The sequence below is a fragment of the Dromaius novaehollandiae genome, chromosome W, assembly GCF_036370855.1.
Source record: "Dromaius novaehollandiae isolate bDroNov1 chromosome W, bDroNov1.hap1, whole genome shotgun sequence".
Lineage (NCBI taxonomy): Eukaryota > Metazoa > Chordata > Aves > Casuariiformes > Dromaiidae > Dromaius > Dromaius novaehollandiae.
Window position 1 is genome coordinate 18,919,756 of NC_088130.1, and position 27,221 is coordinate 18,946,976.

Consider the following 27,221-nt stretch of genomic DNA (forward strand, 5'->3'; position numbering starts at 1 on the left):
ATTCTCAAGCAGAGATGCAAGCGTTCTTTGTACAAATTATTAGTTATGAAATATTCACCTGGCTGCATTCTCCTCCTCGTTTCAAGCAAAATAACAGACTAAGCAAATCTTACAGCTGTCTCACTTCAATATAAACTTCATTAGCCAACCCCTTTCACTGACACCCAGTCTTTTCTATCTCAGAGGGGATTTTAGATTCTTGTTTGGACCCATCTTGGATGGGTTCAATGGAAGATAATAATGCCCACTGCTACTGCTGACCCAGAATAAAACATAAATAAATAAATACATATCCTACATTAAGTTATTAAATGAGCCAATACCACAATAAAAATTACAAAATGATTTCATTTTCATAAGTATATTCAAGGACAGAAAAACCATAATTACAACAGATAGTTAAAACCATGGAGAAAAACCATAGAGAAAAACACCATTAAATATGCTATCTGAAGGATGCTGGCAAAATGATTTCTATTTAAGTCTTTTGCTTTTATATTCTCTCTGTATAAGGAATTATTTATGTCTGTTTAAGGCAGCAGCAAAATAAAGAAGAAAATATAAATCAATTAAACTACAGAAGTTTATGTAATATTTTTGCTACTGTCTGAAAAGAAGTCTATTTGATATTTACTTTAATAATGTGTAGACTTCTGAAGGCAAAAGTCTTTAAGTGATCACCTTTAGCTAGCATGACGCAGATGATTTGTTTATCTGTCATTAAACTTCAATATACCATCTTTCACCATAAGATCCTAAGTATCTTTAATGTCAGTATCACTAGAAAAGTCACTTTTGGCCTGCATGGATTCTGAGAATTCTCTCTTTTGTAAACTATAATTTTCCACTACTGTCTCCCAGATTCCCATCCTTCTCGTTATCACTTCATGGTTCTCGGTTTTCTGTATTACTTTTGTACATCTAAGGCTTCTGGGGACAGAATTTGGGTAGATAATGGGCAGATGGCATGACTGCTCCTTTTGCTATTTTAAAACACCTTCCTGAAAGAGAACATTCCACAGACGAGAGTCCATTGGACATTTTGATGCCACTGACACCCCCGAAAAGTTTGGCATAAATATTTAAGGTCTTTTTTAGGTTTTTTTGGTTGTTGTTTAAAATGCATATGTGGAATAGGACACAGCGAGTTTGAGTTTTGTAACGTATACCCTATAGCAAAACATTTCTTGCTTGGCTTTCATGCCATTCTCCTTGACAAGGAAGAATGCAGAAGCTTGAAGTCTCAGGTGCCTTTTTTTAAAACCATATACACAAACACAGACATACCTGCAAACATACTTCTACATTGCGTTACAATATTTACAAATTTGTCTTTTAAAACAGATGCTATCAAACTTGTCAGAATTTTGCTGAATTCAGCTTTGGATTTAGATTTGAGAAGAAAGAGTAAAAACAATTAAAAATGAAAACTGCTTCAAAACAAAGAGAAGGCTAAAACTCTACGTTTTCCCAGATGTCTCAGTGAGATAAAGGCAAATTTTAATTGGAAAGAAATTGCATTTCTTCTCTTCCTCAAAACTCTTGCTGGTGAACAGCCTTGTAATATATTTTCCCGTGAGCTGTGTCTCTCGTGCTTTCCCTCAGACTAGCAGCCATGGGTACCTCTGCCATTCATACTGTAAATTGTTTGCTTTCTTCTCCCTCTCAGCTCCTCCTTTTGAAAAATGATGGAGAAAGCCAGCTCTGTTAAAAGTTATTACTTTTTTAAAGAAACATGTAGATTAAAGAAATATTTAATTAATAATAAGATAGTACATAGCAAAAAATCATTTGTGATACAAAACCATCAAACTAATTTAAACTAAAAGTTAGACTAGTTAAAAAGATTATTATCCATAGCCATAAAATAAAGGATTCAAACACATTATGAGATTCTTTATAAATAAAATACATATCTATCATATCTAGAACAGAAATTGCTAGGAAGAAGTAGTAACATTATTGCTATTAGAGGTAATGTTTAGAGAAGCAAAATTTTTTTCAAACCTTCCTGAACCAATATTTAAGTCTACCACATATTTTTATGATCTTCTACTCTATGTCTCCTGAAGTGTGAAAGAAAACAAGCCAAAAGAATAATTCTCCTTTGCAGAATACAAATCTGGTAACTTAATAAGCACACAGATTTGCAACTGCTGTTCACTTTAGAGGCAAAAAAGAACTATGTAAAAGGGAGGTTGGGTTTAGCTGTATCTGAAATTATATGCTAAGGAATGGAAAAACAGAAATAGGTTGAAGAGTATATTAACGCCATAAAATATTCCTTGCTCAAATGCATTTACATTTAGAGAAACATAAAAGAAAATCTAAAATTAATTTGAGCTGAGTTAATCTCTTTCAAAGATTAAATTAATCTCTTTGAAAAGGAAAAAGTTTTGTCCAAAATATGTATTTTTACCATTAATAACTACTTCACTTGAGAACTATATGCTTATCAGAACTGTATGAACTTTTAAAAAAGATATTAATATTGACCCTAGGAATTGCAGCTTGAAAAATCTTAACGTAAGTATCACAGAAAAAAATGTGGAGAAAAATACTTTTGAGATAACAAAAAAAAAAAAAAAGATAGTGGTGGTCATGACAGGGAGAAAAGAAATCAAAGCAGTTGTGCAAAGAGAATTTTTGTCAAACTATAGCTAATTAAAACAGCTAATCTATAATGAGTGCAGAACTAGTAACTATAACATAGTCTTTTAAAAGGATATTTTTAAAAGTATTTTTTTTTTTAAAGGGAAACCTGAAATCTACATTACAGGAAAACTCCTTACATGTGTAAGGCAGTAAGTAAGGTATATACTTAGGTGGTCAGGTAACTGCAAATAAGAAGGCTGAGATCAAGGTATATTGCATGGTTAAATAACAGTGCCACCAATGTTCCTTCTAAACCTAATTCCTAATATGCAAAGAAACGAAGACAAATCATATTTGGCGGTCACGAGATGGAAGAGATGTTCATCTCACCTAACTTTAGAATATCTGCATCTGAATTCAGCACCCACAGCCACAGAACCATTTTATAGACAAGGGGAAAACGCAATTAGGTAGTTGGACGTGATTCATTTCAACCTGAGACATGTAAGTTAGGTCAGAGAAACGAGCCGCAGAAGCGTCTGTTCCTTCCCACTAACCATAAAGAGAGTTTAGACAACTGCATCATTCGTAGGTATCTACATGAATAAATTGTGAAAGAGAGAGGCACGGAAAAACCACTTGGCAGAATAAGTTCTGCATTAAAGAAGACAACACGTCACTGTCATGCAGAAGCTAATTAAGACTATACTCCACATTGGTACAATTGTGTAGCAAGTCCCAATGACGACAGCAGCTTCAGAACCATAAATTAAGATAAGCCATAAGGCAACTAAGACATTTGAAAAATAACATCTGAAAAGGAACAAAGCAGGAAGCTGTGAAATTGTACAGAAAATACATGTCTTTTCTATTCAGGTTTAGAGATAACGTTTACAAATCGCAAATCTTTGCATGTAGTGGTGAATTCTGAAGTATTTATAGAATCTCATGGTCCTTGAAACCAGGCAGCTTCTGTCTTTCTAATGCACAACAGCAGTCAAAAACAGGGAAAAAATTGCTTACCTCTGGTAAGTTATCTGAAATATCATAGTAGGGCAATGACTCAATTAAAAAGAAGACAGAAATAGCACAGAAGATATTACAAAGTGTGGGATGTTCTTTCTTGAAATGAATTTGGGTACCTCATTTAAGAAGAGTTAACATAAAAAGATAACCGTCTGAGAAAATCTATAAAATAAATGGAGATTTAAGAGTTTCATTCCAAGACTATATCTATACATTACTTAGTTTAGAAAAGAAAAAATACACTCCCCTAGAAAAAGAAATAATAAATAAAGGTATATAAAAAGATCAGTAAAGTATGCTTGAATCTGATGGTTCACATCCTTGAATTATGCATCACTGCCTGCAAGCCATACCTCCAATCTGCACTGCAATCACTAAAATAATCATTTTTTAATTAAGTTTGAGATAAAGGAGTTGAAGCCTTACTTTTCTACTCCTGCAGACCTGAACACCTTCTTACCCCCATGTCTGCATTAGCATCTAAAAATTTGGGGAACTTTTGTTGATATTTTACTTGTGGCAATGTTCAGAAATAACTATCTGTGTCACTGTTCACAGTATCAATATGGGACTTCACAGGAGCACTCACTAAAGAGATCAAGCAGCTCCGCCTCTGAGATTCGTTTTATCGGTCTGTCTGATGATGCTCAAACACAATATTGTAGCAGCTTATGCTCATTTAACATTTGGAAGATTGTTTTTCTTTCCTCATTCCCCACAGCCATATGGATTAGAAACTCATTTATTTCTCTTTGTTATGAAAACACAATCTGAAGCAGAAGCATGTAGCAAATTCAAAAAGAAGGATAATTATGCAACAAGTAAGCCACTGCATAGTCTCATTATACCATAGATGGAGTTTGACAATAACAGAGCGACAAGAACATTTAGAATTAAAAGTCAACAAAATTAAAATGCATAAAATGAAATACATTTTAACATAATGCTTAACTGCAGCAAGAAACAGCTGAAGCCCAAAGCTTAGTAAACTTCAAAAATGAATCTGCTCTTCATATGTATAAAACAAGGATAGAAGTAACACTTGACAGGATAAAATCACAGCCTTTAGTCCAGGCTGATGGTCATTGTGGATCAAGGAAAGCTGCAACTGTCGTGTAAAACTATCATTCAGTGTTCTGTGCGGATTTTGGACATTGTCCATGAGATATTGAGAATCCTCCACTCTCATTAAACTTCAAGCAAATGGAAGGAGATGAGCTTGCCCAGACTTATTAATTATTATTAGTTACAGAGTTAATAGGAGTTAAATAGATTGGAACATCAAAAACTAGATTGTGAATTACAGAGGAACAACAATAAAAATCTATATTAATTGGTTCTTGCTGATTATTTACTTTTTTTTAATAAGCCCAGCGATTTATTTGCTTTAGATTTTGATTTCTTTGTGGTGCTTCTTTTTCTCTCTAAAATCAGATTAAATGTTCCAGAAAAATAAAGCACATAGTGCTATTTTCTTTTCTCTAATTAAAAAACAAGCTCAACACACTGGCATCAATACTTTGGGAAAATAACCTCACCATACATAATAAAAGAGATTTTTAGTCTTCAGAATATATCCTTGCGGCTCATAATGGAATAACGCTAAGGCTAGGTTTTTGCTGTTTGTTTGCTTTCTAAAGCCCTTTAACTTGTCAAAAGCTAAATTAGGTTTTATATTTAATTATTTACTTTAAATACTTTCAGTGTTGCTCTTCACATTCTGTTGGTTTGCTTGATATATGCCTGCAACAATATATAGAACAAGTACTTTAACACTTCCTCTGAAACCTAATTCCCAGTTTTAAAGGAACATACCCAAATGCTTTCTTCCTGACGATACTGCTTCCAGTTTCGTCCACTGTCACTGAACATCAGCAGATAGCTTGTTACCCAGTCGGAACTCCCATATCCACCTTGAGTAGCAACGGCGGTAATCTCCGTTCGTTCACCAAGATCAATCTGAAGCCACTGATATTTATTGGACACAAGTGGAGACCAACCACCAGCACCTTAAAAGGGACAAAAAAAAAGATTGAAATTTATTACTAATAGAAACAAGTTAACATGAAACTTGTATATGCAAAAATGAATGATTCAAGCTGCACCAAATCTGGCTTGATACTAGTTGGCAATTAGTGTAAAAATTGATATGGATTACTTGGATGTACATAGCCATTTGAAAGTATTAAAAATCAGAGTGAATTTGCTTTACTCCTTATTTCTCCCTAAAATTTACTTTTGTTATGGATTCTTCTGAGTAATTTTTGTAAATAAAACATCGCATAGGGTTTAATTCTAATCGGGATCATGAGCCAGGCTCTCAACCTTACCTCCTTTTGAAACATTTCTTACTTAGGGATATAAACTGTCATTCAAAAATAAAATGGTTGGAAACCATATAAGTGTTCATAATCCACAAAGTGAGGTTCATCCTATAGAGCAAGTTAAGTGGAAACAGTAGAGAAAAATACATACTTCTCCACAAATGCTGTAACTCCTTTGTCCACATATTTATGCACTAACTAAAACATGACAGGATTTAAACCTATGGCATGAAGTTTAAAGACAGTCGATGTATTTAACTCTTCATGCAAATCAGGATTTAGAACTTCATGCAAGTATTTTGTTAGAAATATTTTGCCTTAACTCCCACGCAGTTTCTCCTTTTATTCATTTGTCCATGAGAAGAGGCAACAGATCCAGGATATACCTACTGCATTTTTTATACCTGGTGAATTTTCTGTGGTTTCTTCACAAACCGCCTGTTAGTCATGAAGAGACTGCATCATAATTAGTGATTTATTTATTTAGTGAACTTATTTAAAAACAGCTACGGTTAGTCCCAGCAGTGACTTAATGACAACCATAGTATCCCAACAATGTCCTCTCCCAATAAATATAGAATATTTTTTCAGCCATGGTAAGAAAGTAATTCTGAAGCAATATTCATAGCTCATAAATGAAAAAAACAATGTTTCCACTTGCAAGTTGATAAATTGGGCAAGAATTAGCAATTTCTGAAAGGCAATTGATTCAAAATTCAGATTGTCTCTAATATCTGTAAATTCTAACACAGTTTACATTTTTCTTAAGTGAACGCTTAACTGCTTACCCCAAAGGTAAGAAATACAGATACCTTCGTGAAAATGAAGATTGTGAACAGGAAGCATAGAAGGGAGCATTTCTGTAAGACAAGTATTCAGTGAAAATAAAAGTAACGTGAAAGTGTTATTTGGCATTACAAGGAAGCAAATGGAGTTGCATAGACCTTGTCACATCGGTCTGTGGTTGTCGAGGGTTTGCACATGGGGAGGTGTTTAGTAATGTAAACTGAATTCTCTCCTTAGTGTATATTATGTCCCAAAATCCAAAAATGAAGTTAAGTGACATAAAAACAGTTTTTGAAAAATCTGTTTTTACATACTACTGCTTGAATTAGCCATTGAAAATAGAAAATAACTCAGTAAGTCAGTGAAAACACAGATACTTTCTAAAATAGCTATGAGCAAAGTCATTCATATTCACCTGTGCTTTCTGTAATAAAAAGGACATGGCCAAGGAAAAGCGTCTGTTTCTTTAAAATAAAAGGTATGAATTTTGTTCAGCATTTATTTTCAATTTCCTGTACAGTAACGGTCTATTATTCTTTAGGAAGAATCTACTGTATCACTATTTCAAGGTGCTGGCTGCAAATTCTTCACAGTCAGCAACAACATAAGCCCATAAGGACGTACATACAAAGACAGTTATAAAAGGGGTCGCCAGTTTTATTAAAAACAAAACAAAAAAAAATCAGGCTTTCAGAAATAGTTCATTTTGCATTGAGAGCAAACAAATACTTTTGATTGTTTCACAAGACTGGAGAGTGTGACACTCGCCCATCACAAAGCGCCCACCGGACACACAAGAGCCCCTGCATGAATAAAGTATTAAAAGCATTTCAGCAGTCCCTAGGCGAGAACGTGCGGGTCTCCCGCTCACAAGGTTGCGGTCGTCCTCCCACCCACTGGCTCCTGCCTCACCGGTGCCTCGTCCCTGCTCTGGTTTGCGCTGACCCAGGGGGCCTTGGTGGCCCTGGCCAGCCTCACCTGGTCCTCACCTGCCCTGTGTCCCGGGGACCCACCTGAGCTGAGCTTGTCCTCACTGCTCCTCACGCACATGTGGCTGGGTCTCCACTTGCCTTCTGAAGCAAAACAGCCTCCTAACGCAACTCAACACCAAACACGCTCCACTAGCTCATGCACTACCGCGGCAACGTATTTCTAGTAGCGTACTCACTACTGCAAAATCTAGGCGGACAAGCAGCGCCCACCACGAGTTTGCTCTCTGGGCAGGGGCTGCTGATGTTCCCGAGCTTTCCCAAACAGGGGTCCCAGAGAAATCTGGCCTGTTCGGCCGCTCCCCTGGAAACAGTATAAGGTACATGTAAGGAGTAAAGGTATTAATGCAAAAGGAATATGACCTTGCATTTAAGACGATCACAGATTTTTAAGGTAAACAACTTCAAAAAATTCTCTGGTCTTCCTTTCACGTAAACTCAGTTCTTCATGGAAGTACCCTCTCTGGGGTGGCTGAGGAGGTCCCCACAAATCAGCACCTAAAAGCCTCCATTTGCACCATGCCCACCTCCGCGCAGCCGCCCTTGCCAACGTCAGTGCTTTCGGCAGCGCGAATGTGGCATCTGACCCAACGAAGGCGGCTGGTGCCCCTGCAGGGGAGGTGGCAGGGTACATTTGGGGCAGTGTCCCCACGACCCCGGCCAACCAGGGCATCATGACTTCCTTCCCACCGACAGGTGATAACAGCCCATGCCATCTCGTGCCACGAAACTTGGTCCTCCGTTACTGCAGCTCGCTGCAGGTGAGCGAGATCCTGTTTGAAATGCAAGGCCAAGCAGCTGCAGCGAGGCTGGTCAGAACCGCCGAGAGGCATCTTCCCTCACAGCTGGCGGACTGGACCGAAAATTAGGGATTATGAGAACTATACAAAGTGGTGAACCAATGCGAATGCAGAATGAACTCCAGTCATAAACTCCCCTCATTCAAGCCATAATCATTGTTAAGTACCAACATATGTCTCATCATCCTCTAAGCAAGTCATATAACTTGCGAGGACTTTTAATTGCAAACTGGAGTTGATTGAAACATTTCCATGAGAAACTTCAGTTTTCCATTAAATTTACTAAATGACATTTCGTCTTCAGAAAATTTCAATTTTCTGTCAAAGAAAGTATTTTTTTTTCTAAAGGTCTACAAATACTGTCCAAATCAGTCAATTTATGAAAACACTGAATATTAGAGAAACATTTACAAATTCTAGTTATCTTTTCTTATGAACCCCTGCTGCTTCCTTTAACTTGGTCAGGGACTTGGAAATTTGGCAGGAGATTCATCATTCGACATCTGCCCAACATAACTTAGTCAAAATTAAATCAGCAACAACTCTCACATGCTCACACTTGCTTTCTTTGCAGGCTCTACTAATGCTCCCCATGGTCTGTGTTGGAACAGGGGAAGCCAAACAAGACTTCCTTTAACATCACTGCTTCGGGAGGAATAAGCAATACCATCTCCCCAGCGGTTTCACTGCTTGCATCTAAATCCCAACCGCAGCTTTGCATCCACAGGGTTTCACTCCTCAGCGGCTGTGCGGAGCAATCCGGCAGCATTAGGCACGCAGGAATCGGGAGCCCCCAGCCCTGGCGGTTAAACACCAGCCTTCACGTGCGCAAACGTCCACGTCCTCCCGCCTCGCTCACGCTGAATCTGAACCACGCAGGACCAGGCAGCTTACCTCTCACCGCCAAGCCCTCGGTTCGTGCCCCGGCATCCCCAGGCACGGCATCGCCCCCGTGCAGCGGCATCCCCAGCCCTGCCACCCACAACGCCGTGCCACTGCGGTAAATCAGGTGACAGTTTTGAACCTTCTGACAGCAAGCGGGACCCTGTGGAGCCGGCGGGAGTCCGCAGGCAGCCTGCGCTGAGAACATAATTTTTAAAGCCCATCTGCAAGAGCTGTTTTCACGTAGAGACTGCAAAACATTATCTATAATGAAGCGATGCGGCAAGTTAGAAAGACGCACAAAAATGCATGAAAAAGCCCAAGCTCCGCTACGGCAGCGTTACTTACTGAGGTAGGTACTTCTGCCTCTAGTACCACGTTTTCCAGAAAGTTCTCACTCGACCAGCCACGAGGAGGCCCAGCCCCCTCGCCGCACCGCGTGCACGGACACGCGGACACCCGCTAGCAGGGACAGCCAGTTTGGGAAGCGCCGCGCACGCGCAGCCCCGGATCCGAAGGCCCGCGTGCAGCCGCAGCCCGGCCGGGATCGCCTCGCAGCCGCTGCCACTGCCTTGTCCGGCGGCAGGGCCCGGCACCGCCCCCCTCTGCGCCCTGCCTGCCCCTGCCTACTCTTTTCTTTATCCTCCGCCCTTGCAGCAAGATTAATGTGAATACCAAACTGCTGTGTTTGGCAGGACCTTTTTTGTGGTGTCGTATGCTTGGACATGGCAACGCGTGGAAGCCAGGGGTGCAATGGGTGTCAGAAGGATCTTGCAAAGAAACCTGAAAGGTCTGTCAGATACACATACCTGCCACATAGATATTTCTGGAGCGGTCTGCAGAGGCGCAGAAGAGTCTGCGTGCAGATACTGCGTGCATTCAAGACCGTGGCAAAATGCACAAACACAAGGGACTGAAGTAAGATTTATAAGAAAAACATTACCACCCTACCTACCTTACCACCTCTAAACTTCTTGAATGACTTTGCAATCTCAATAGCAATCTTAATTCTCGAGCTTTGCTTTCTGCCAGCATCATTTATATAACATACATTTTCTTCAATCACCTTTCACTGTATTTCCAATAGCCACTGATAAAGCATCTTTCCCTCTTATCAATTAACAGCAAATCAGAGAAATCATTTTCACGAGGGAGACAGTCTACATCTACAGTGTTTTTCTTTCTTGAACTTTGTCTCAGGAGGTGTTTAACCCTCATTCTCCACTACCCCTTGAGATTTTTTGCATACACGATGCCAAAATTCTAGAGTCAGGTTGCAAAAGCATAAGGAGTTTCATGCTTGACTTCTGTTCAAAAGCAAACATTAAATAGTTGCTCTTTACTGAAGAATTGCCTGACTAAAGTAATAAATAGCACCTGTTGGTTCTACTTAACACGTCAAATCTTCCTATTTTAACTGTTTTTTATATTAACATTTGAAAAAACATATAAAACCCTCAAATATATTACAATTTTCTTTAAAATACATTAATTGACTGAACACTTCCAACATTTGCAGACCTTTTTCTGAAGTACTGAATATTTCTTTTAACTCCTAAATCTCTGTTTTTCAGTTTCACTTGGCTAGCAATTTGCCAGCCTGCCTTGATGGCTGACAAGTTAATGGAGTGACTAGGGTTACTGGGAGGCAGAGACGAAATCAAATAGCATCGTTTCCATCAGTCACTGACACACCAATACATCAGGATATAATAACAGAGAAACAGACTCCTACATTAGATATAATATGTGTAAATAACCTGACTACTAAATGATGGGAAATGCTGTTTTCTAAATTTTTGACCTCTCTAATGTTTTAAAAAGTACCCTAAAATTGATTCACTTGTAATATATTTAAAATCTAAGAAATGGTGCATATTGCATTCTACAATGTTATAGCATCCATTTTCAATTCAGTTTAATGGCAATTTATTGGGGTACCCTGCCCACCCATGACTAAAGCACTGCCCAGTGCTTTTCTGCAGAGGCCATATTGGGAGGTGTCACTCATTAGAACAACCAACTTGGAGTTTAGTGAACAATTTCCTTGGCACTTAAGTTGCTCAGCTATAAAGAAGAGTATATTCCTATAATCTGTTTCCTGGCTATAGACAGTAAGCTCACCGGAGAGGACCTGCTCTCCTTCAGACTGCTTGTGTCTCCACAAGAGTTTCATTTTTACGCGCCTCACACATACTTTAAAGACGAGATGATTTTCTTTACTTCTGCAAGTCAAATATCCCCTGTCCTCCCCCACTGAACACCAGCATAAATGCATCATAATGCTGAGTGGGCATTAGCTCCTCGTCCTGACTCATGTTTGCTGGGATAAGTGTTTTAAGGACATGCGTTTTAATAATTCCTCAGTATTGCAAATGTGGCAATACCATTATGATTAAAGCATTGAAAATAGAAAAATTAGCACAATTAGCATGTGGCTACCAAGAAGAAAACAGGACATGACTGAGGAAAAGGCTCCAAACTTTAAAACTGTGATGAAAAATAGCTAAATAGTCTTACAATGGATTTGGGAGGTTAGTAGAACTGTAGAGTCTGGATTCAAATTATATTTACTATGGTTAAAATTTAACCGTGCTGGCAGAGAATTCATTAAGTGATGCTTAAGCTTTCTAACCTGACACTCAGTGGTCATCAGGCTGTCAGGCACCTTCTGCTTCATTTAAAAAACTCTGAACAATAGAGAAGAGAAGCTGATACAAAGATTCCCCCACTGGGTAACCCCGAAGTTACCCCTCTACTTGTTTATCCTGCTATATGGCTTCTCTTTGCTATATTATGCAATCTACAAAATAGCTGAAACTGGTACATGCATCCACACAAGCTTCTTTGCATGCAGTTCATTACACCATTTAGCTAGCATCACCATTTCAATTTTGGCATATTTAATCAAAATAATGGCAAGCAATGTCTATAAGTAAAAATCCAGATTTAAACTAACACACATAGTAAAGGATGCTTTTCTCTGATTAACCAAGCTGTGTATTTCCCATATGGATCATTTAACAGAAGCTGATTTTAATTTGAAGTCAATAAAGTTGCACAAGGGATGAATTTGGCTGCACATATTACAAAGCAGATTTTCTACATGCAAGCAGTTGACAACTGAGGCTTCCTATGCTTAGAAAAGTCAAATGAAGTGTATTACAACATCCAAAAAAAAAAAAAAGACTAAAATATCAAAATGTGGTGTTATTTGCCTTTTCAACCTGAAAAGCAAGTCATCCTCTTTCACAAATGAAGATTTATGAGACTATAGGCTAATGATGTAAGTAAACAATGCAAGGTTTCTATTCTACAAAAGTTTATTGACCAATGATGGTGGGGGGAGAAGAGGATGAATATTGGGGTTGGTCTGCTTTCTTCTAGATCTTAGGAAACCAATTCTACTCTTGAATAAGGCAGTCTAAGAAATACAGCTCATACAATTAGGAACTCCCACTTATATATACTAACAAAGAAAAGTAATTCTCAAGAAGGACATAAGTGGTCAAAGATGTTAAAGAAGGCAAATTGTATCAGTAAATTGGCAAATTTGTCAGGAAGGAGTATGCAGAAGCTGGTGCAGCAATGTGGTTCTGAGTCATACCTGAGTGATAAAAGACATGAACCTAAGCATCAAAAAATTAATCCATAGAAAAACTTTAGCAAGTAAAACTGAGAGGAGGATCAAGGACCTTGAGTCATGAATAAGGACTACTGAACTGCGCATCTGCTTTGGACACATAAAGAAGGAGGCAGAGAGAGACTGCTAGATCTGAAGCCAACTCTGAAGTCAGTGCTGCATATATAAAATTGCAGCGTGGTGTTTTTCAATCACATTTGATAACTGCATCATCCTTTGCCTTTGATCTAAGCAAAATCCTATTGTTTCCCATCAGATTATTTTCAGGACTCAAAAGTCTTTCTAGTTTTCATATATTACCTGTATTTAAGACCATCAGACAAAACAGAGCCAATTCTAAGACCTAAAACAGCAAAAGGACATTCATGCAGTAATTCTCAGCTCTTGAAAAAGGATCAGCATTGTCTAAAGAAAGGACGGTATCTAACCGGTCCCTGCACAACCTTAGTGTTTTTGTCTCTGCAGTCTTATCCACTTATTATTTTAAGCTGGTGAGTATAATAGGTACATCGTGTTCTTGTAAATTGAGAGAACAAATAAATATGTCTTTATTTAGAGATTACTAAAACAACAAAAGGCACAACTACGAAATTATATTCCAGAGGTACACCTGCTTCATAATTTGAACCAAATAAGTAATGGGGAGAGGAAGGAACTTAATCATTTCTGAATATAAATCTCCTTTGAATGAGTAAGATTTTGATGGCAATTGTGTGTGCATAAGAGAAAGGGAACTTTCTACATGAAGGAGGCAGATTACTTGTCTGTGAGAGACTAAATGCAGTTGTGGCCTGCCACTTTATCAGTATACAAAAAGACTCCACAGCTGGCCTGAATTCAGTGTCATGAGTCAGTATCCTTGTATAACCTGATTCAATAGAAACCCAGTCTCAAGTGATCCAAGTCTTTATCACTTTCCACTGATTTTAATAGTGCTTAAATAGTATAAATTGAAGTTAGGAACCCAAGTGCTGTGTCCTAACTATTAAGGAAAGCTGGTAACCTAAGAAATACTCTTAGCTTTATGCATAGCTTCTGAGCAGTAACAGAATGATCCTGGTCTTGTCTTCATATGTTACAAACTGATGGAGAACTTTCATATAGGTAAAGCTCAGTGTATACTAAGACCTTCCAAATAACTGAGACCCAAACTGAAATTCTGAATATGACCAAGGAATCAATACGCAATCTCTCCTTCACAGAAATCTTCAGAATGGTGCCCTCCTTTAAAGACAATACGTATCTCTCTATGTTATGGAAAAACTACATTTTATTTAGTTATGAAAACTCTGAAGGACTTGAATACTACTCAGTCTTTCCTAGCATGTGAACCAACAGTTTCTGTGTTGTTATAGAGATTCTTGTCTAGGTTTCAGAAACATTGTGACTAGACGACTAAAATTATTTTTTGATGGCCTGGTATTTGGAAAAATCCTAGGTCCAGCTGCAGATTTTCTCACTCACTAGGATACTTTATGAGAAGCACTGTTTGAAACAAGACTGAAAAGTCCTACATGATCGGCATATGATTCTGAAAGCTATAACAAGCTACCACTGCTGATAAAGAGCTAGTAGAAAGAAATCTAGCCTCCTAGAAGTTAAGGGATGAGAAGGATCTTTCTCTGTGATTTCCAGGAGCAAATCTAGAGAGAACAGCAATTTCTTCCATGTAAGGAAGCTGTATCTTCCCAGTGCAGATGGCATGCAGAGCATTCTCAGTGGAACTCAAAACTACTAGAGAATTTCAGGGACTTTTAAGTTAGACAGATCATCAGAAGAGCTATAAGGATTCCTCACATATTCTTTTCTAAGGAGGATAGGTTGAGAAGCTTTTCCACTAGCCTCAGCAGCAGTTGGAGACCGCCCTACAGAACAAGTCTATTTCTGTAGGAAGATCTACTGTGTTTTGAGATATTCTAAACTTGAGTACCAGCAAAGAAAATAGGTATGTTCTAAGAAGGAAAAGAGTGATTGCATTTTTTTTTCAGTTGTCAGAATATTTATCATGTAAGGATCTTAAATGTCAAAAGTGTGGCAGGTATTAGTCTTATTAGAAAAAATTTTAGGTTTTAATAATCATTTGTGACAAGTAGCAGTTACTATGTCAAGAGATGTTTCAAAGGCATTTTGCATCTGATTGAGGGCCACAGAAAAGTGCTTGGAAGTGGTGTTTATAATTACAAAGTTTACTCTATCTCCATGGAGCCAGTTAGAACAATGTAGCTCACTTTGTTTCAGCCTCTTATCTTCTCTGTTGACAATAATTTAGATGAGTAAGTGAGTCCCATTTTGCATCACATCTTCAGAAGACTTTGAAGACATTTTTTCTTAATCAATCATTATTTAAATCTATCCCAGGGAGATTTATCAAAAGGACAGCTTATGATTCAAAGACTTACCAAAGCCACTACTTTTTCTTTGGATTTTCCATCATCATCATACCACAAAGTGCTGTGAACCAACTGTCTACACTAGACAACATGTTTTGTACTGTGTTGTAAAGACCAAGTCTGAGTCAAATACTCCTATATAATTAATACTACACTTTGTTCTTTGCAAGGTGGCCATATTGTCATAGAAATATTTACAAGTTTTGAGAAATATCAGTATGCAATTGTAATTGTGAAGAATATATTGTGAGACTGAGTTGCTCCTGCTACATGTTAAAAAAGGATTTTTTCCCCAATAGAAGGCAAGTGTTAGAATAAATGTCCTTCCAACAGTTTTCTGCTGGAAAGGCAGTTTTTGTTCTTTGCAGACAATGCTTCTAAGGGAGAAGCTGTTTTGGAAATGTGCCAGTTCATTGCAAGATTTCCATCATTCTTGACTATTACCATCCACTTTTACTGGATTGTCTTCAAACTATCTCCCTTCCTAGGAACTGGGAACTGCATGTGGTGTGCAGGTGCACCCCTTTTCAAAACATATTCTGACAATAATCTGGGGCTGAAACAAAGCCAGAATGTTTAATTTATAGAGAAATGCAGTCCTGTAGAGTAGTGCTTGTCTCTTCTTTTTTGTCTCTGTTCCAGGTATATCTGGACTCAGGGTGCTGTACTAGTAATCCCTACCGCATGTGGGGATTGGATCGTTACATTTATGATATACCTGCCACACTTTCCATCCTTACTCTTCTGCTTCTGTTTTGATTGACAAAATGGGGACTGTTTATTCCTCACCATTCTTAATTTTGTCTGAGGCCATTTTGTTCACAGGTAGGTGATGCAAAGAAAACTTCCCAGAAAAAAAAAGATCTTATTACCACCATCCTTCATTAAGCTGCTGAGTTTAAACAGACTTCTGATCCAAAATTCTGTGCCTGATACCATTTCTAATTGCATATGCAATGATGCGGTAGAAAATATCAACCAAAAGAAATACCTAATGGAAAATAGGTATTTATTGTATCAATATTCATTCTAGCAAAACAATAGAAAGTTCTAATTATCTCTAAAACATTGTTCAGCACAATTTGATGCAGTTAAAGCTGTACAATCTTTCAGCCTGATAAATTTTTTACACCATCTTTACCTGGCAACTGATTTCAGCAAATAACCTATATTTGTTTTCCTTGTTGAGTGGTCTTACCCAATATGCTACTTACACTTTAAAACGAGGACAAATAATTAACCATAGCCATCTGTGGCAGACAGATGAGTGAACTTTTGCCTGAAACATTTCTTGGTACATAAGCTGCAAGCAAACCATAACCCCGAACAAGCCATCTGTTCCCGGTGGGAACAGGACTGAGCTGCTGCAACCCCCGAAAAGGTCTCCCTGCGACCACCCGGGACACACCGAGCCTGCGCCGAACCAGGGCACGATTGGGCAGAGACTTTGGGACCTGGACTGCAAATTATTGCCACTTAGCACAACTTCTATAAAACTTGCCTAGCATGAGTAGCTAAATTTGCTGAAGCCTTAGGCAGTGAGAAAGGGCCCCAGAGCTGGTGCAGACTGGAAAGACAAGGAAGTTCCCAGCAGTTTGCATCCCTGTGCCTCACACTCCGGGAGGGAGGATGTCCAGGCTTTGAAATAAGGCCTGCTTGGGCGCCAGGACCCTGGGAAACAAAGCCTCCCCTCACAGCTGAAGCAGTGTTAATTAGGGCGGGGGGGTCTGGATTATATCCTCTTCGTCAGGACCTTGGAAGATAACGCCTACTGTCACTGCTGGGGCAGTGCTAATTGCTGGAACAACGCCTGTTAGTCAGGGCCCTGAGAAAGAGGGGCAGCACCCGAGGAATCAAAACACATTTGTCAGCAGAAACCGCAACAGTAAAGATAAGGGAGAAAAGCAGCCTGCCTGGGAACAATGATGAGACCCAATAGGGAGCAGGAGACCCCAGACCCCAAAATTACTATTGGTCTGAACTACCACGTGAGGGGTGGGAAATTTAATTTGCAAAAAGCTATAATTGCCCAGGGATTTCTTTGTTTGTGTGGTTTTTGTCTCGTCGGAGGCACCCAGCTTGAGCTCCAATTTGAACAAAGTCAGCAGAACACCATCGGCCTGAGTGGTGGTAGCCAGCTTCTTCTCTCCTTTTCTAACTTTCTCTATCCTTTCCCCCTTACCCTTGTTCTGTTCCCCTTTTCCCTTCACCTTCCCCCCCCCCACACACACATACCTTATCTTCCCACTTTGTGGAAAATAAAGCTAAAAGGTTGTACGATATTTGACTGGTTTTAGTGTCTTAATCTCGTCCTTGGGATCGTAATGACCCCCCCCCCCCCCCCCGGATATTGGATCAGGACACCATCATGATCAAAAATGTTTTTACATTTAAACTTCTGCAATTCTGTCACTTACGCCTCTAAAAACTTTAAATTTTTTTCTTTCTAGTTGTCTTCCTTTCATTCCCTATGATGTGAAACATCCTGATGAGAGCTATCAAACTGAATCAGACTTGGGCCTTTTTATAGCCTACTGTTTGCATCAAACTAGTATGCCATCTCCTTACTTCACTGAGTACAGTCATAGACTTAAAAGAAAAGGAAAGCAAAATTAAAACCTTTTGTACTAATCAGTTGGCCTCAGTATATGCAGCAGAGGAAGCCTGCGAACTGCTTTAAATACGTGCCACCTGCACACTGTTCTGATGATATTTGCCCAGGAAATTAAATTAGATTTCCCATCTCAAGCTATTGTCTTTAATAATGTGGATAACACTAAAAAGTACAAATATATATATACAGCTTGCATTTCTATGATCCAGACATTAATTTATGATTGGTATTCCCATCTCCTTGAGCATAAATCTACCTCTAGCATTTCAGTAAGAAATACCAACATTTATTAAGAGCAGATAAAGATAAGTATGGATGAAGAATTTTTTTCTTTTACTATATGGCAAAAAAATTAGAAGCATAATTCAGATAGTCTCATATCTTCCTGGAGGAAGACATTGCACATTTCTTTGGAGAGAGTGAAACAAGAATATCAGTAAACCGTAAAAACAATGGCAACAAATTTACAAATAATATCAAACTAAATCTTAAAAAACACTGATTTTTATTACCCAATTCTAACGTGAGGCCAGATAGATTGTGTCCAGCTGTATTTAACAGGAGTGATATGTTTGTGCATTCTGCTGGGGAATGAGCAGGGCAATAATATTTCTGAGCATATGAATGTGTTTGTTTCTGCCATTTTTATCACACTACTGTAATCTCAGTCCTTGATGAATCACTTTCCGATGGTGATACTTCTGGAAATGCTGATTCACTGACTCTGGCACCTGTCTTAGCACATGCAGCATGGTGCAGTTAGTACAGCAAGGCAAACAGATAAAACGTTGGCACCTGCAGTTTCCAAGTAAAAATACTCTAAGTGCATATATTTAAAACAGAAAAGCTCAATTTGCTTTCCATTATTGTGAGTATAAATTGCTACAGCTAGCAGCTGGGAACACTGGCCAACTCCATCTGGCTACTGCCCTGCACACAGATATGACATACACAAAGGGAACATGATTTTAAAGTAAGGAGATAAGTGTAATGTCACCTTTCCAGCGTTTAAAGTCTATCTGTGCTTGTGTGCACAAGAATATGAGTACTCCACAATGGACTGAGAGATACGCCATAAGCCAACTCAAATATTTAATCTGACCTCCATCTGGTTCTGCAGAAACCATTCTCTTTCAAGTGCTGCAAATGCATGTACACGTGCTGTCCCAAGTGTCTGCATGTACATGCGTGGGCAACTCAACCTGACAAAACATAACAGGATGGCATCAAACTATTTAAACGCAATGCCCCCTGCATAAACTGTTTTTGTAATCTGGTGTTCCAGTTACGACTCCCAACATTCTTTTAACTTATATAATTGTGCATCCTACGATACTTATTTTAGAAAATGTGTGCATTAATAATCAGAATATTTACATTCCTCTGTCTACCAGCACTTTTCAATAATTCTAAGGGAATATAGAAATTTATTAGTATATCTCTGTAGACACACTATGCCAGATCCTCAGCTATAAAATTAACATAACTCTCTTAAAATCATTGTACTGAGCTTTCCATCATCTTTTCCATTTAAATATTGATATAAGAGTTTAGTATGAGGCTTTCTGAAAGACGTGATTTAACCAACTCATTAGCCCATTTGCCTCCCTTGTTTTAATATTCCCATTCTTAGCAAAAGAATTCAAAAATTAACTACATTATTTCTCTTCAAACCCAAAGGAATTTCTGTTTCAGCAGTCTCTGTGTATTTCAAAATTTATGGATTCTGATGTTATTACTCTACCATAGAATTATTAAATAAGTTCTTCTGACTAAGAAGAAGAGGTTTGAGCACTTTAAATTTGAAGAGGACAAACAGCATGCACTCCTGACTGCTCAGTTTTATTGACATAACGACAGAAAAGTATAACAATGATGGCTAGAAAAATAGCATAACGAAAATGCAATTGAGCAAGACTAATGGAATTTCATGATCAGAAAATATAATCACATCTGGCTTGATTATCAGAAATAAAAGACAACATCTCTGTTGGTTAAATACTTAGATTAGGGATGGTATAGCTATAACTATTACCAATCAAAGTGTTTTACTACTGTTTCATGCAACTTTGGAGGACAAAGTTTATTAATAAAGTACCTAACAATGAAGAAAAACTGCAGTTCAATTCACTTAAAATTTTGTCCTTGGAACAAAGCTTCATTTTTCAGCAATCCAGATTTTTTTTTCCCAAGGAATATTATAATGACATTAGTCCTCATTTGTGTTTTTCAGAAATATCATTACAATGTTTATGAAACTAAATCAGCCAACCTCGACAGCCAAATGAGAAATTCAAGGACTTCATATTTGCATCAGTTTTATGGCAACTGGTGTATAACAAATGCAGAGCTAAGCTGTATTATTTATAAAGCTATGTTTAACTTAAAAGCTTTTCTCACACTGAAAATTGTGCGTTTATGCATATTTAGATCCCATGTTTTCAGAGCATCACAGCTTCTTACTTTTAATGACGCCCATTACACAGAGTAGAACTACTGGAATCAGGCTATATAATGTACGTAAAAAAAATAAATAAATCATAGTAGTTGTTGTGTAGAAAAGTTTTGACAAGAACATTACTTTTATGAAATCTGTGAAAAGCCTGGATGAATTGAACAGTACAGAGTCTGTGGCCCACTACGATTTCAATCAATTTTTTCTTCAGAAATGTTGTATTATTCAAAATACTGCAGAGAATTGTTTTAAAGGAACATGGTCAAAATTTAACCAATCTGTTATAACTGAATAATAGTTATATAGTCTCTTCTTGCACGTATGCACTAACTTTGTAAACTGACATTTCTTTGGCATGAGTCTGATGATTTAAAAGTTAGTCAGATATCAAGTTGACAACCAAATCAGCAATTATCCATTAAATAATTGTCTTTTTAGGAATAAAACCACCCTATTTAAAAACTAGTTTCAATCTCTTGCAACATAGGGATAAATAAAATGGCAATTACTAAAACATAAACTCTCTTTATGGACAAAATGAAAGGCAAACAATAAATATAACTGTAAATAGATGTGACCAGACAATATTTGTGCTTTGCTTACATCTACAATAAATATAACTGTAAATAGATGTGACCAGACAATATTTGTGCTTTGCTTACATCTATATTTATACAATTACTAATTTCCAAAAACAAAGTGACATCTGACAGCACTGTTATTGCGGGTCTGTTGTCTATGTGTATATGACATAGGTGGCTTAACTCATTCTACATCCAGAAATATGATCCTAGATAACAGTCTAGAATACCCTACATTGGGTATTGAATAGGAAACAGGACTGATCTACCAGTATGTATTTCCAAAAGCTTTGACCTATCTTACCTTTCCAACCCAAATGTGTTACAGAAATAAATCAAAAGCAGTATTCCGACGGTATTCCATTCCATGGGTTGGCTCCTTTGTCTCAAAATTTTGGCTGTATTTTCAAGATTTCTTGAGAGAGATTATTATGATGGACACTTTATATATGCTCTGTTTATGCTCAGCTTCTCTTTTGCACAAATTCCCTTTAGTAGAGTATTACTGGTTTGATTTAGAAACACCAGGTGGCTAAGAAATACACGTTGCTAAGTACTTTCCAAGTGGATTTATAAACTAAAGAGCTCATTACTACTTACTTCTAAGTAATCTTGAAGACTTTCAGTCAAGCATCAAGGCTAACTTGCCCAAGGAATAGCAACTACCCAAGAATAAAAACTCAATCTCCGTTTCTATGAGAGGTGGGTTTAGAGCTTGAAACCCTTATCCATTCCATTATCTAGTCAATATATTTGCCCACATGCTATAACGCAATCACAGCTAAACAACAAGAAGACGATCCCGTTACAGCTGTGCAATACTAACGATGTTTCTTGAGCATGGAAGCTGTCAAATAGTGGTGCAGACACTTGCTGCAGGCAGTCACAAAATAACACAAAACATGGGCTCACCCAAGTTCTTCTCGGTGTAAAATTTTCATGCATTTTGCAAATGTAAGCCTCATGGAGGGCTTCCCTTCTGCAGGATAATTAAGACTTTTGGAGAATAATTAACATTTAACTACTTCATAAATAAAATAACCAAAAGTTTTCTCTTCTCCAACACCAGTACAAGAAAGCAGTTCATATACATGGTGTCATAACCTTTTCTGAAATAAATAGTCAAACTGGATGCTTTTGTAAACTGTGCCGATATAGCACGACTTTGTATCATCCTAAAATGGCTAAGCCAAATATACAGATGTATGATTCTGTTACTGAGTTTCACTAAAAAATGCAGATCTTTGCCTAAATGGCAGAGTTTCTTGTTGCTAGAGATCAGTCCCTAGAAAAAACTTATTACGAATATTATGTTTGCTTATTCCTTCTTTAGTCAGTAACTGACAGCCCACTTTATGAGCCACCATAGAAATTAGGACTCTAATAGCTGAAAGTCCACTTCTAACTTGTTATTCCTGATGTAATTTAACAGTAATATGTACACTTTGAGTTACTGAATAGGATGATGCACATATGGAATTGGAGTGAGCCACCAATCAGTCAGAGACCTGCCCTTAGATGATCATATTAAAAGAGCCTTTTACAGCCAGATGTCAGCTATGAACCTTGATTGCCCAACCATTGCCTGCCAAGAGCTAACATGTTCTTCCTCCTTTATTAAGTTACATGAAATGGAAAAGATATAGATCTGGATTTCAAATCCACTGGTCTGTAAAAAATGCAGGAAGAATTACATTATAGGAAACCTTGGTAGTATGGTTTGTTATTAATATTATCTATTACTTCCAATTACCATTCCCCATTTCCAAGTATTTAGAATTCCGTCAGACTTATAGCCAAACTGAAATCTTTAGTTGTTTCAGGCTTATTTTTCTTTTTGTATTTCCTTTTTTAATCTAACTAATACCCTTAGCACTTCTAAGATTTGGACCAGGATTTTGCTAGTTATTAGATGATGAATATGTGTCAAAGTTATGTTTTTTTCTCTTCTTACCAGCCACCACATTTAGCTGACTTACAAACATCTGCAAGCAAATGATCAATATTTGCTATAAGCTTTTCAGGCAAACACTGCAGAGCCTGCCTGCATGGATCCAGTGGAGCACTAGTGCTGCTGAGATCGATGGGCTAATGCCTGGCACCAGAACTGAAATTCCCAGCTCATTTTCCCAGCTCATTTTCATTCTCTTGTCTGCTTTGTTCAGCTGATGGGAAGGCAGATTCAGTACGGATAGACAAGATTTGGATGGAAGATGAGAAATGTAGATTGGGACAAAGAACTAGATTGTGACTGGAACTGGACCTCAGTTAAAGAGATTTAACACAAGTGCTTTACATTAGTCATAAATACTACTGAAAGAAGAATGTCTGTATGAAGAATGTCTTCATGTGAGTTGAAAAGAGGGTATTATAATGAATGACTCTCAGAGGGAATAAGTGGTAGTCTTAGAAAAGAACATGTTTTCTGCTGGATAGGTCATACTTTCTTCATAAATACTGATCCTGTGAGGCAAAAAAGATCAACACTGTTGCAGATCAACACTTTTGCACAAATGGAGGTATTGCCAGTAGGTAACTTTAATCAGATGGATAAAGGTACTGTCTGCTTTCAACTCAACAAGAAGCCAAAGGTTCAGCAATACCAAAACCTGAATCAGCTCCAGATGACAGTCAATTTCTTTAGCAAAATTGTGGGGTGTGATATTTTTTCAGAGAACTATTTTCATGTTAGGATACCCTGTACCTGCAGGGTCAGTTCTTGCATGTGTCACTCAACCAGGTGCAATGACTTCAGGTCTAGTTTGAGTATCTGGCAGTTCAACTGTGAAATTAAGTCCAGGCAGTCTGGAAGCTGGATCAAAGGCCAGAAGGACATCTGTAGCCGCGTGTCAGCCAAAACTGCCTCAGCTAGTATGAAGCTAAAGGAAAAACTGTGTCTTTGTCCCTTCTGCTCTTAGAAATTGTATAAAGACTAGAAAAAGGAGTGGAGAAAGCACATGAAAGGCCTTGAGAGCTGCTGCAGATAGAATATAGCCACACAAAACACTGGGAATTTAGTGTCCTGTCATGCAAAATTCTGACATTTAGAAAATTTTTCTTGTCTGTCACTATGTGCTTCCTCCCAAAGCAGGAGGATTCAGCAGCTTCAGATCCTGGCACTGGGTCAAACAGTCCAGAGGTATTCATACTGGAATTCCCGGTGTTATAATTTTATATGCCAGAAATCCCAGTTCAATCCTAACTTCGCCAAAATCCTCCTAGTTTCTTTTCAATTCCATGTCCCACAGTATGATGAATACTTCAGGGAAAACTGCTTAATGGCAGCTCGGAAAGTCTCATTCTTATTGAAAATTTTATCTTTGAGATTAAAGTGAACCACATGGATCAGACAAGTAGATGTATCTGGAAAGAAGCTCTTTAGAGTCTTGGGAGAGATGGACAGAGAAGACTTTTCTCGATTTGTGATAGAAAAAGTATCTGACATGCTCTTAAGGAATGGGAATAGAGCCATGGTGATTTTAGCAATTACACCTTTCATTTGAACATGAAGTATCCTATGGATGTTTTTAGTCCCATAAGCATCGCTAGTCATAATAATCTAATTACGTATATACATGTATACATACTCTATATTCCCATGTACACGCACTAGCAAATTTGAATTATGACCACATAATTGATTTTATAATCCATGTGTACAAGAAGATAAGTTAGAGAATAAGTTAAAGATACATAACTGGAATAAAACTGGAGACAGATGCAAGCATAGCAGCAATAAATAGGAGATCCTTTGTTGCAGTTCCAAATCCTAGGTGAGCTGTTTTTTTCATCAGGAAGTAAAATAAGCTGAAATTATATTTTTTATATTTATATCTCTAGCATTTCCATCTGGTGAAAAATTAAATGATGGAAACTTTTCCATATTTTTACAGGCTTGAAAAATAATCAAGACTTCTTAGTTCTCCAATAGGCGAAACAATCCCTTGAGGAAACATAGTCAACAATGCAATGAGTTGTGAAATCTATGATTTTAATGGGTCGTTTCACTCTTGCCTGAGCTGCTCTTTCATGACTACTCTTGTAAGCTTAACAATTTCAAGGTCAACCTTGTATTAAATGTAGACAGCTGGCCTTCTGCAGTGAATTAGTAGCTAGTCCTATGAGTATATATAGAAAATACACGTTAGGGGCTGTGATTTCCCTACAAAATGTATTTTAAAACTCTTACTGCTATGACTATTAGAGGGGAATAAAAAGACAATTTACAAAAGCAGCCCAGGCTAACCATTCAAATAATTTTCAATTTAGGTAAAAGACCTTATATATAAATATTGCTACAGTGCTAGAAGATAAGTTCAGAAAGCAGAAAACATAGCTCTTGAATTATCACTTTAAAATACAAGAAGCTTCATTCATGATTAAAAATCAATAGCATTAAACTAAAATCTGTTTGGGTTTAATATATTTTAGATTGTGTGTGAGGCACACATAATTAATACTAAAAGTTCTTTTGCTAATCTTTCTGCTGAACATTTGCTACTTAGCAAAATGGAAATGCTTATATGTATATGGCTGTGGATTTGCTACTCTGCAAACTTGAGTCAGAACAGTTAGATTTTAGTAATTCAATATAGTTCTCCTACAACAGCTGTAATTTGAAAAACTGGAAGTCTTACTGAATGGGCATCAAGGTTTAAGGAAATGGAAAACTTATTCTAGCATCAGTTTCTTTCAGCGACAATTGCTTCCTCAAGAGGAAGAGTTGTCTTTTTTGCCAACTACTGGCCCCTGTAAAAAGAGAATACAGTACTCTTACTAGTAATGTAATGCATTTGGAATTTATTAGCAAAAAAATCAAAGGGATTTTCTACAGCTAATAAGGTAAGTTGGTCATTTGTGAGAAGACACTGAGGATCTTGAGACCTAAATCAGTATTTTTACAAAGAATTAAACAAAACAACACTGCATACATTGCCCAGAAGCATTATGATTAATGAGGCTAAAATGTCTATTTAAACTCTTATGGCTCATTAACCAATGCATGTCTTTGAGCTGTCTTGAAGCATTTTGATGAAAAATATTGCAAAGATACATTGAAAGAAGTGTGAGTGCTCCACTGAATCTCTTATGAAACATCACTTGTGGAAAAAGAGCTGGAGTAAAACATGAAAAAGTACAAATAATTATTTTGAGTGATAAGTGATGTATTTTCCAGTCCTTTTTCATTCCTAGTTAGTCACAATTTTGGTTTAATTTAAGTAACTTTTAAGATTTTTAAGTGCCCAGCTCTAGGATGAATCTGTATTTGCCACCTTTTTTGATTTTGATTTTAATTCAAAATTCTAACAATTATTTTATAATTTCCCTTAAACTGCACACATCCTACGGAAGTACAGGCACACAATAACCTCAGACTAAGGTTTGTGCTTGCCATCTGTAAAACTACTCATCCCTCTCAACCACAGCAAGAGTGGGGATCACATTTCATCCCTTCTTTCTATATATAGAAATCAGGTACACTTTGGCATAAGGCAGCTTAACCACAATTAAAATGTTAGAAGTTGAATGTCAAGAGCTGTCTGAAAACTGATTTATCAGTGAGCTCCTGCTAGTCTGTTCTTGACAATTTACACTTTAAAATCAATAGAACCATTTGATTTCCCCTCAAAAAGACATCTATCTCATTATAGCTCAAGAATTTAAAATCAAATGCAGACTTCAGCTCCTGTATTTCTAAAAATAATGAGCCCAATATTTACTAATCAGTCACAAAACAACACAAATAAAAATGTAAACTATAACACTGAAAAGAGGTAAGGACGTATATTTTATGCGCTTATTTCTCTCAAATTATTACAATTATTCTTTAACATTCCCACTTTTAAAATTCAGAACTTTCAATGGAATTTCCCAGTATTACAGAAATTAAACTACTATCAGCAGAAATGAGTAATGCTTCAAGCTCCATTCACATCAAGGAGCTGTGGATTGTGCCTGTGTTAGAATTCCCACTCCTGTGTCTCTTTCCTTGTAGCTGCCAACACTGGAGATCTCAGTTCTGGATATTTTTAAATCGATGCTGAATTAGAATTCAATCTGATCCATGCCACCAGTTATGTACTTAAAATTTGGCCTGTACTTCAAAATTTTATTAGTTATGAAAAAGATTATACTT

General features: G+C 37.5%; 1 protein-coding gene across 1 annotated transcript in view; it reads right to left on the minus strand.

Moving 5' to 3' along the window:
- Positions 1-27,221, minus strand: part of LOC112978813 (contactin-associated protein-like 4) — a 224,776-nt gene that overhangs the window by 143,714 nt on the left and 53,841 nt on the right. Inside the window, exon 3 of the mRNA XM_026092542.2 lies at positions 5,437-5,630. Coding sequence (XP_025948327.2) covers positions 5,437-5,630 — 194 coding nt within the window. The remainder of the gene's footprint in view (positions 1-5,436; positions 5,631-27,221) is intronic.